This window comes from Stomoxys calcitrans, chromosome 3, assembly GCF_963082655.1.
Source record: "Stomoxys calcitrans chromosome 3, idStoCalc2.1, whole genome shotgun sequence".
Classification (NCBI taxonomy): domain Eukaryota; kingdom Metazoa; phylum Arthropoda; class Insecta; order Diptera; family Muscidae; genus Stomoxys; species Stomoxys calcitrans.
In genome coordinates this window covers 178,996,716-179,008,981 of record NC_081554.1, presented here as the reverse complement: position 1 = coordinate 179,008,981, position 12,266 = coordinate 178,996,716, and the positions used below count along the sequence as shown (strand labels likewise).

Here is a 12,266-nt window from a genome sequence, read left to right as displayed (position 1 = left end):
AAATCCAGCCCTAACAAATTTTTCTGATGCTGTCGCCAGGATTCGAGCACAGGCATTCAGCGTCATAGGCGGACATGCGAACTTCTGCGCTTCGTTGGCCTCACACTAGGCACAACAGTTGCAGGTCAAAACAAAATACTTCATGCTGAATGTCAGCATTATCGGATTTTAATTGCGCCCTCTAGAGGATCAGGAATTAAGATCGTAAAATCCATAGTAGCTATGGTGATGATGAACCAATTTTGAACATACACTACAAACTTGTTGGAAGTCATAAGAATACGCCTCATACAAAATTTCAGCCAAATCGGATAAAAACTGCGCCCTCTAGAGGAACCAGAAGTCAAGATCCAAAACTTGTTCATATGGCAGCTACATTAGGTTATGGGGCGATTTCATGCTAAATTTCAGCTTTATCGGATTAGAATTGCGCCCTCTAGAGGATCAAGAAATTAAGATCGTAAAATCTGCTACTATGGCAGCTATATCAGATGATAAACCAATTCTGAACATACACTACAAATTTGTTGAAAGTCATAACAAAACACCTCATACAAAATTGCAGCCAACTCAGATAAAAACTGCGCCCTCTAGAGGACCAAGAAGTCAAGATCCAACATCGCTTCATATGGCAGCTATATCAGGTTACGAACCGATTTTAACCATACTTGGCATAGTTGTTGGAAGGCAAAATAAAATACTTCATGCTGAATTTCAGCAATATCGAATAAGAATTGCGCCCTCTAGAAGCTCAAGAAGTCAAGATCAGATATTGGTTTATATGGCAGCTATACCAGGTTATGAACCGATTTTGACCATACACAGCACATTTGTTGGAAGTCATAACAATACACCTCTTTCAAAATTTCATACCAATCACATAAGAAATGCGCCCTCTAGAGGCTCAAGAAATTAAGATGCAGGATCGTTTTATATAACATCTATTGGTTGCCCAAAAAGTAATTGCGGATTTTTCATATAGTCGACGTTGACAAATTTTTTCACAGCTTGTGACTCTATAATTGCATTTTTTCTTCCGTCAGTTATCAGCTGTTACTTTTAGCTTGCTTTAGAAAAAAAGTGTAAAAAAAAGAATATTTGATTAAAGTTCATTCTAAGTTTTATTAAAAATGCATTTACTTTATTTTAAAAAATCCACAATTACTTTTTGGGCAACCCAATACATCACGTTATTAGCCGTTTTGTACCATACTTGTTAGAAGTCGAAACAAAATATTTCATATTTTCTGCAAAATTTCAACAAAATTGGAGGAAAATTGCGCCCTCTAGCGGCTCAAGAAGTCAAGGTTCAAGATTGGTTTATATGCCAGCTATATATTAGTTTAGGAACCGATTTAGACCATACTAGGTAAAGTTGCTGGAAGTCATAGCAAAGAACCTCGTACAAAATTTCAAGCCAGATAGGTTAAAAAATTCTCTTTCTAGAAGCTCAAGAAGTCAAGGTCCAAGATCGAATTATATGACAGCTATATCAGGTAATGAAACGATTTGGATCAACTTACCACAGTTGATGGAAGTCATAACAAAACACCTCATGAAAAATTTCAAACATATCGTATAATAATTGCGCCCTCTAGAGGCTCAAAAAGTCATTATCCAGGATCGGTTTATATGGCAGCTATATCCGATTATGAAACGATTTGAACCATACTTAGCACAGCTGTTGGAAGCATAACAAAACACTTCATGCAAAATGTCATCCAAATCGTATAAAAATTGCGCCCTCTAGAGGCTCAAGAAGTCAAAATCTAAGATACAATGCCAACCGACATACACTGATAGAAAGTATTTGTTAAAATCGACTTAGAATTACAAGACGATCAAGTCTCAGATCAATTATTGGATGTGTTACAAACGGAATGACCAAATTAGTATACCCCCAGCCTATAGTAGAGGTCATAATAAACAATGTTTGGGAAAATTTAGCAACCTTGTCTAATTTTTTGTATGTTGATTTTTTTTTAAATCATGCAAAAATTATCAGCAAAGCCAAAAGTCTCCGATAACGCAGCTTCTCAGTTCTAAAATAAATTTTAGCTGAACTGTAAAAAAAATTTCCAGCATAATTCGACTTTATGAATGTGACATGAAATCAGTCGTTTGTTATAAGTCAAAATCCATAGTACAAAAAAAAGTGAAAAGAAGAGAACTAATTTTAAAACAATCGGGTAAAGATTTTTTGAAATAAGATAAGAAAAACTAGAAAAATAAATCGATTAGCAAAAATTATGAATCTAAGCCGCCTAACAAATGTGTATACAGACGGAATGTTTACAGTGGCTGAAAAAGTTTAGAAGCTGTAGTAAAACTAACGACAGTTTCATATTCGTCATTGACAATGAACCGCATTCGAAAAGTTGATATAACCATCACCATAGGGTGGAGGTATACTAATCTAAACATTCGGCTTGTTACACCTCGAAATATTGATCTGCGATTCCATAAAGTATATAAATTCCTGATCGTCTTCACATTCTTAGTCGATTTAGCCATGTTCGTCTGTACGGCCGTCTGTCCATCCCTCTGTGGGAATCACTATAGCGGTCGAACGCGTAAAGCGAGCCTCTTGCAATTTAGCACAACTACTTCTTATTTATGTAGCTCGTGATGTAGCTGACTGCAAATGGGTACTATCGGTTCAGATCTGTATATAGCCCGCATATAAACCGTTCCCCATTTTTGACTTCTTGAGTCCCTAGAGGCCTTAATTTTTTCCGATCCGACGGAAATTTATTCCAAAGACTTCTGTTTTGACTTCCAACATCCGTGCACACTACGTTCTAAATCGGTCTATAAACTGATATAGCATGCATACGAAACGATTCCCGGATTTGAATTCTTGGATCCCTAGAAGCCTCCATTTTTATTTGGTTTGGCTAAAATTTGGCCCAAAGACTTCTGTCTAGACTTAAAACATCCGCGCAAGAAATAATCTGAATGGGTCCTTAAACTGATACAGCCGTTCTTCGGTTTTTCTCATTGGCTTGAGCCCCTAGAGGCCTTAATTTTCGTCCGATTTAGGCGAAATTTGAATCTTCCAATATCAGTGTAGACTATGATCCGAATCGGTCTATAAACTGATATAGCCGCCATATAAACTGTTCCCCGGTTTTGGCTTGTTGAGCCCTTAGAGGCCTCAATTCTCGTCCGATTTAGCTGAAACTTTGCCCAAGTACATCTGTTATGACCTCCAGTATTCGCACCAAGTATGATCAGAATCGACTTTTAAAATGATAGAGGCCCTGTATAAACCGATCCCCGTTTTTGACTTTTGAGACCCTAGCAGTCTCAATTTTAATCCGAGTTGGCCAAAATTTGGCACAGGAACTTCTGTTGCGACTTCAAGTCTCCGTTCGAAGTATGTTCCGAATCAGTTGGTAACCTGATGTAGCCCCCATATACACCGATCCTCTGATTTGAATTCTGAGTCAGCCCTAAGAAACCCCAATTTTTACCAAATTTGCCTGTAACTTTGGCCAAAGACTTCTCTTTTGATTTGTAACATACGTGCGGAGTATCATCCGAATGGATTTATAAACTGAAATAGCCCCCACATAAATCGATCCCCAATTTCAACTTCCTGAGGTCCTGGAGGCTTCAACTTTCATATAATTCGGCTGAAATTTGGCTCAAAAAATTTCAGTTTGGACTGCCTACATCCATGTCGAGTATAATCCGAATCGGTCAATAAGTTGATATAGCCCTCAAATAGACCGATCTCTCAATTTAAGGTCTTGGGACCATAAAAGGCGCATATATTGTCCGGTTCGGATCGGTATATATTTGGATATATTGGGTTGCCCAAAAAGTAATTGCGGATTTTTTAAAAGAAAGTAAATGCATTTTTAATAAAACTTAGAATGAACTTTAATCAAATATATACTTTTTTTACACTTTTTTTCTAAAGCAAGCTAAAAGTAACAGCTGATAACTGACAGATATGAAAAATCTGCAAATACTTTTTTGGGCAACCCAATAGCTACTAGAGATATCAATATTTTGTTCTACAAAATTGAACTATGACTGGTACTGAATAGACCACCTAATTTCTGTGCCAAATTTGGTCCAAATCGGACCATATTTCGATATAACTGCCATTATGCATTTTTCACCAGATTATGACGAAATGTGGTTTATATATATATACCCGAGGTGGTGGGTATTCAAATCTGGACCAATCTGGGCCAAATTGCAAAAAAATATCGAGGGTCTTAACACAACTCGCTGTCCCAAATTTCGCCATATAGCCCGACCTTAAATAGAGAGATCGGGCTATATGGCAGCAATATTCAACTCTGAACCGATCTGGGCCAAATTACAGAAAGATGTCGAGGAGTCCAACACAACTCACTGTCCCAAATTTCGGTGACATCGGAAAGTAAATGCGTACTTTAGGGCACAAAACCTTAAATCGGTAAATCGGTCTATATAGCAGCTACATTTAAATCTAAACCCATCTAACCCAAATCAAACAAGGATGTCAAAGGAGCTAATACAACTCACTGTCCCAAATTTCGGCGACATTGGACAATAAATGCGCCTTTTATGGGCCAAAGACCCTAAATAGAGAGGTCGGTCTATATGGCAGCTATATTCAAATCTTGACCGATCTGGACCAAATTACAGAAAGATATCGAGGAGCCCAACACAACTCACTGTCCCAAATTTCAGCAAAATCGGAGAGAAAATGCGCCTTTTATGGGCCCAAAACCTTAAATCGAGAGATCGGTCCATATGGCAGCTATATCCAAATTTGGACCGATCTGTGCCATATAGCACAAATATGTCGAGGGGCTTAGCTTAACCCACTATCCCAAATTTCGACAACATCGGACAATAAATGCGGACAAATAATGTCATGTTCTTTTGTACGGCAGTTTGTCCCTTCGTCTGTTCATCCCTATGAGGAAATCACTATAGCGGTCGAACGCGCAAAACTAGCGCGTTAAAATTTTGCACGGATACTTAATATTGATGAAGGTAATTGGGAATTGCAGATGGGCCATATCGGTTCAGATTTAGATATAGCTCCCATATAAAGCGATCTTCCGATTTGACTTTTTAAGTCCTTGCAAGCCGCAGTTTTTGTCCGATTTTTCTGAAATTTTGCACATAGTGTTCCGTTCTGACAACAACTGTGCCGAGTTCAGTTCAAATCGGTCAAGAATCTGATATAGCCCCCATATAAACCGATCTCCCGATTTCACTTCTTGAGCCCATGGAAGCCAAAATTTTTGTCTGATTTTTTCTGAAATTTTGCATATAGCGTTACGTTACGACTTGCAATAACTGTGCTAAGTACGATTGAAATCGGTCTATAGCCTGATATAGCTTGCACATACTGTTCCGTTACGACTTCCAACAGCTGTGGCAAGTACCGTTTAAATCGTTCAAGAACCTGATATAGCTTCCATATATACAGATCTCCTGATTTGACTTCTTGAGCCCCTGGAGGCCACACTTTTCATCCGATTTGGCTGACATTTTGCACGTAGTTTTATGTTATGACTTGCAACAATTGCGCTAAGTACGGTTCAAATCGGTTTATAAACTGATATGGATCCCGTATAAACCGATTTCCCGATTTGTCCGTTTGAGCCCCTGGATGCCACAATTTTTGTCCGATTTGGCTGAAATTTTGCACATAGTGTTCTGGTATGACTTCTAACAACTTTGCCAAATACTGTTCAAAGCGGTCAAGAACATAGTATAGCTCCCATATAAACCGATCTCCCGATTTAACTTCTTGACCCCCAGGAAGCCGCCACTATTATCCGATTTGGCTGAAATTTTGCACATAGTGTACTGTCCTCTCAACAACTGTGGTGTGTACGGTCCGAATTGATCTTTAACCCGATATAGCTGCCCATATATTAGCAGAATCCATGGTGATGAGTTTCCAAGATTCGACTCGGCCGAACTTGACACACTTTTACTTGTTTTTGGTTTTTAAGGACTTTATCGACAAAATAAACATTAATGAGATATCTCTTACCATTTCAAAGAGTTATCTTTCTCTGTTCTCAAATGGCCTATCTTTTACTAGTTGTTTTCGATTCTATCCCACTGTGCGACGCCTCTTAATCGCTTCGTAACCTAAATCGTAATCCGAATCGCTTCGTAACCTAAAATAGCTCCAACAGCACAGCAATTCTTATCCATTATCCTTTGTTTGCCGGGCAAAGAACTTTCAAATGCTATCCATGGTGTAGGGTACACAACATTCGGCCAGGCCAACTAAAGCATGGTTGTCTTGTTTATTTTTTTTTAAAAAAATTTTTCTAAATTTTATTAAAAATTTTCTTTTCAGGCCTTCCGAAAGTTGTTTTAGAAGTGGCAAACTAGCTCCAAAGCCATAACCATAATGGCCCTTATAAACCCCTTCTCTGTCCAAGCAATAGTTTTGATGACATTGGCTTTCAGCATAGTCTCAGGCACCCCGCTATCCAATCACTTGGCCTGGGATCGTTTGGATAAAACCTGCCTCTTTCCAAAATGCGATGAACAATTGAATATCGCTTTCCTAGAACAATTGGCCAAACACATGAACCCGAGTGTAGATCCTTGTAAGGATTTCCATCAATATGCCTGTGGCCATTGGAAGACACATCATCAGGAGGCTACGATGCCGCTCCATGCTGAAAAACTAATGGTCGACAAATTCCATAAAATCTTCACCGATCATAGAGATCGAGCTGAACTAAAAAATGATCCAGTGTATCGAAAATTACAACACTACTACGATGTGTGTGTGCATACGCTGGAGAGAGAAGAGGACTACCAGTTGGAGCAGTATATGCAGGCAATGAAAGCATTGGGTCGCTTGCAATTAACACCGGAAACACATTGGCTTAAAACTCTCAGGGAGTTGAATGAGTTCTCAAATCTGCAATTGTTTGTCTATGGCAATGTGGGACGCTCTAATGTATCTGTATCTAAGTTGTACATATCTCCTCAAAGTACAAAGGCGGCGTTTAACCTGACGCAGGAGGTCTACAATCTCCTAAGGCACCACAATTACACCCAAGCGCCGTTAAGTGAGTTGGAAAAGCGTTTTAACACCCTCGAAGCAGATTTGTTACACATTGTGGATAGCTGTACGCACAAAATGGAAGACAGTAATGACGAAGAGGGATGTGAGAGCAACATAGATAAAACTTGGAATGAATTGTTGCAACACAACTCATCGATGTATTGGAAGTTGTTGTTCGAAGACTATGCCTTGCAACCCCACCATACAGTGGGCGTAACAAAACTAAACTCAATGCTGGAAATGTTTCAATATTTAGATTCTCAGCAGCAGCAAACTTTGTTTCTATACTCCTTAACACGCTTTCTCAATTACCTGCAAGAGCTTACCCTCAATCTAAGAAGTGACAAAGATTCACCTGCTCCCCAGGTATGCCTGCGACACATGCAGAAATATTTCTTGCTCTCCATGAACCATGTCTACCAGAAAATCTACTTTGATGCTCAAAAACGAGCGCTGTCACAAGCAGTCATAGCAGAGTTGTTTGAGCAAATCAAGCATCAGCTTAGCTTGAGAATAGAGCAAAATGACTTGGAATTGCAACCGGAGAGCCTTGAATATTTCACAAAGAAGCTGCAGATGCGTCAACTGAATATTGGCAATGTGCCCAAGAATGTTAGCCTCAACTTCTACGAGCAGCATATGGCAGATTTGAATGTAGCCCCTCATCACAATTTCTATCACAATCACCTGGAGGCCTTACGCCATTTCCAGGGTCTTGCGGTCAATTTAAGCTCCACCCAAAGCATCTTGCATAGCTTTGAACTTCTAACGCCCGACATGCCTAATATTGCCTATAATTCCCCATTTTGCAGTCAAAATTTGATCATCATACCCTTCAGCTATTTGCAAGCTCCCTTTTATGAAAATGGTCTATGGCCTGCCCTCTTGTATGGCAACTTTGCCAATATGCTGGGCCATGAGTTGACCCATGACTATGATGCTAACAATTTCAGATTCGATTATGGAGGCAATTATAATAGCCAGCAGGCCTATGCGATTTCTCAAAACTCCCAATTTCAACGAAATGTCAGATGCCTGGAAAAGGTGCCCACGAATTTTTTAACGGAGCGCATAGCCGACATAGGAGGCTCCCGTTTGGCCTTGAATACCTTTGCCAAGAGTTCGCAATATCTGAAGGAAAATGGCAAAATATTCTTTCTGCAGTATGCCCAATTCTTTTGTGGTGGAGCGGATGAAAAGAAATTTGCCACACAAGATCCGTCGCATGATGTGGACAGTGTGCGTTTGAATTATACTCTCTCCCAACTTCCAGAGTTTGCTGAAGTATTTGAGTGTCCGCCGGGAAGTCCCATGAATCCCAGTGAGAAGTGTGAATGGTGGTAGAGATGAGAAATTAAATATTGTTATAAGAAATCAAGAATGTCAATAAATTTAAGTATTTCTTAAATATTTGGAAAGTCCAAAACAAGCGTCTATTTAATCATAATTCCCATAGGAATTTGGTAAACTTTAAAAATCTAGGTATCCTTAGCAATTTTGGATTCCCTAGGAATCTGGGATTCCCTAGAAATATGGGATTCCCTAGGAATCTGGGATTCCCTAAGAATCTGGGATTCCCTAAGAATCTGGGATTCCCTAGGAATCTGGGATTCCCTAAGAATCTGGGATTCCCTAGGAATCTGGGATTCCCTACGAATCTGGGATTCCCTAGGAATCTGGGATTCCCTAGGAATCTGGGATTCCCTAGGAATCTGGGATTCCCTAGGAATCTGGGATTCCCTAGGAATCTGGGATTCCCTAGGAATCTGGGATTCCCTAGGAATCTGGGATTCCCTAGGAATCTGGGATTCCCTAGGAATCTGGGATTCCCTAGGAATCTGGGATTCCCTAGGAATCTGGGATTCCCTAGGAATCTGGGATTCCCTAGGAATCTGGGATTCCCTAGGAATCTGGGATTCCCTAGGAATCTGGGATTCCCTAGGAATCTGGGATTCCCTAGGAATCTGGGACTCCCTAGGAATCTGGGATTCCCTAGGAATCTGGGATTCCCTAGTAATCTGGGATTACCTAGGAATCTGGGATTCCCTAGGAATCTGGGATTCCCTAGGAATCTGGGATTCCCTAGGAATCTGGGATTCCCTAGGAATCTGGGATTCCCTAGGAATCTGGGATTCCCTAGGAATCTGGGATTCCCTAGGAATCTGGGATTCCCTAGGAATCTGGGATTCCCTAGGAATCTGGCATTCCCTAGGAATCTGGGATTCCCTAGGAATCTGGGATTCCCTAGGAATCTGGGATTCCCTAGGAATCTGGGATTCCCTAGGAATCTGGGATTCCCTAGCAATCTGGGATTCCCTAGGAATCTGGGATTCCCTAGGAATCTGGGATTCCCTAGGAATCTGGGATTCCCTAGGAATCTTGGATTCCTTAGGAATCTAGGATTCCTTAGGAATCTAGGATTCCTTAGGAATCCAGGATTCCTTAGGAATCCAGGATTCCTTAGGAATCTGGGATTCCTTAGGAATCTGGGATTCCTTAGGAATCTGGGATTCCTTAGGAATCTGGGATTCCTTAGGAATCTGGGATTCCTTAGGAATCTGGGATTCCTTAGGAATCTGGGATTCCTTAGGAATCTGGGATTCCTTGTGAATCTGGGATTCCTTAGGAATTTGGGATTCCTTAGGAATCTGGGATTCCTTAGGAATCTGGGATTCCTTAGGAATCTGGGATTCCTTAGGAATCTGGGTTTCTTTAGGAATCTGGGATTCCTTAGGAATCTGGGCTTGCTTAGGAATCTTGGATTCCTTAGGAATCTGGGATTCCTTAGGAATCTGGGATTCCTTAGGAATCTGGGATTCCTTAATTTCTCATCTCTGGGATTCCTTAGGAATCTGGGATTCCTTAGGAATCTGGGATTCCTTAGGAATCTGGGATTCCTTAGGAATATGGGATTCCTTAGGAATATGGGATTCCTGAGGAATCTGGGATTCCTGAGGAATCTGGGATTCCTGAGGAATCTGGGATTCCTGAGGAATCTGGGATTCCTGAGGAATCTGGGATTCCTGAGGAATCTGGGATTCCTGAGGAATCTGGGATTCCTGAGGAATCTGGGATTCCTTAGGAATCTGGGATTCCTTAGGAATCTGGGATTCCTTAGGAATCTGGGATTCCTTAGGAATCTGGGATTCCTTAGGAATCTGGGATTCCTTAGGAATCTGGGATTCCTTAGGAATAGGGGATTCCTTAGGAATCGGGGATTCCTTAGGAATAGGGGATTCCTTAGGAATAGGGGATTCCTTAGGCATCTGGGAATCCTTGGGCATCTGGGATTCCTTAGGATTTCTGGGATTCCTTAGGAATCTGGGATTTCTTAGGAATCTGGGATTTCTTAGGAATCTGGGATTCCTTGGGCATCTGGGATTCCTGAGGAATCTGGGATTCCTGAGGAATCTGGGATTCCTGAGGAATCTGGGATTGCTGAGGAATCTGGGATTCCTGAGGAATCTGGTATTCCTGAGGAATCTGGTATTCCTGAGGAATCTCGGATTGCTGAGGAGTCTCGGATTCCTGAGGAATCTAGGATTCCTGAGGAATCAGGTATTCATGAGGAATCTGGGATTCCTGAGGAATATGGATTCCTTAGGAATCGGGGATTCCTTAGAATTTGGGGATTCCTTAGGAATCGGGGATTCCTTAGGAATCGGGGATTCCTTAGGAATCGGGGATTCCTTAGGAATCGGGGATTCCTTAGGAATCGGGGATTCCTTAGGAATCGGAGATTCCTGAGGAATCGGGGATTCCTGAGGAATCTGGGATTCCTGAGGAATCTGGGATTCCTGATTCCTGAATGGATTGGGATTCCTTTGGAATCTGGGATTCCTTGGGAATCTGGGATTCCTTATTAATCTGGGATTCCTTAGGTAATTGGGATTCCTTAGGAATCCGGGATTCCTTTGGAATCAGGGATTCCTTTGAAATCTGGGATTCCTTAGAAATCTGGGATTCCTTAGGAATCTGGGATTCCTTATGAATCTGGGATTACCTAGGAATATGGGATTCCCTAGGAATCTAAGATTCCCTAGGAATCTGACATTCCTGAGGAATCTGGGATTCCCGAGGAATCTGGGATTCCCGAGGAATCTGGGATTCCCGAGGAATCTGGGATTCCTGAGGAATCTGGGATTCCTTAGGAATCTGGGGTTCCATAGGGATCTGGTGTTCCTTAGGAATCTGGTGTTCCTTAGGAATCTGGGATTCCTTAGGAATCTGGAATTCCATAGGAATCTGTGATTCCTTAGGAATCTGGGATTCCTTAGGAATCTGGGATTCCTTAGGAATCTGCGATTCCTTAGGTTTTGGGATTCCTCAGGATTTCTGGGATTTCTTAGGATTTCTGGGATTTCTTAGGAATCTGGGATTCCTTAGGATTTTAGGATTCCTTAGGTTTCTGGGATTCCTTAGGAATCTGGGATTCCTTAGGAATCTGGGATTCCTTAGGAATCTGGGATTCCTTAGGAATCTTGGATTCCTTAGGAATCTTGGATTCCTTAGGAATCTGGGATTCCCTAGGAATCTTGGATTCCCTAGGAATCTGGGATTCCTTAGGAATCTGGGATTCCTTAGGAATCTGGGATTCCTTAGGAATCTGGGATTCCTTAGGAATCTGGGATTCCTTAGGAATCTGGGATTCCTTAGTAATCTTGGATTCCTTGGGAATTTGGTATTGCTTAGGAATCTTTATATTCAAATATATTTTCCTTATAAATTTAAAATTTAAAAATTCGCCAAAAATAAATATTATTTTATAAAATTGTAAAAAAAAATCAAAAACAAAATACCACTAAGCTGATTTAACAAACAAACAAACTAAGTACAATATATACTCAACACATAGATAAATAAAATCATTTTTAATTTACACATGACAAAAGTAAGCAAAAAATGCATTACAAAATAAAATTTAAATTAATTTAATCAGTTAAAGCAATAAATGAGCAACACATGCTTATTTAACAAATTTAATAATTTTACAATTTAAGCTAATATATACATTGGAAGTGGCAAATTAAAATTTTTTCTCTAATATATGCAGTTATGGAAAATACATTGTATTAAAATAAATAGTAATGGACAATATTTATACAATGGTTTATTTACTTAATTCTAATGAACTATGAAACGATTTTGTTAAACATTTGCCCTTTGCTCTCTCTCTCTCTCTCTCTCTCTCTCTCTCTGTCTGTCTGTCTCT

The 12,266-nt window shown here is 40.3% G+C and overlaps 1 protein-coding gene across 1 annotated transcript; it reads left to right on the top strand.

Moving 5' to 3' along the window:
• Positions 1–2,125: 2,125 nt before the first annotated feature.
• Positions 2,126–8,470, top strand: LOC106085068 (endothelin-converting enzyme-like 1). The gene is made up of 2 exons (XM_013249098.2): positions 2,126–2,189; positions 6,332–8,470. Exon 2 carries the CDS (start codon positions 6,386–6,388, stop codon positions 8,396–8,398), a length of 2,013 nt encoding a protein of 670 aa, XP_013104552.2. The 5' UTR covers positions 2,126–2,189; positions 6,332–6,385; the 3' UTR covers positions 8,399–8,470.
• Positions 8,471–12,266: the final 3,796 nt, after the last annotated feature.

Bases quoted from the DNA above. Each gene is read 5' to 3' on its own strand.
- LOC106085068 (XM_013249098.2), top strand. From the start codon at position 6,386: ATGGCCCTTATAAACCCCTTCTCTGTCCAAGCAATAGTTTTGATGACA.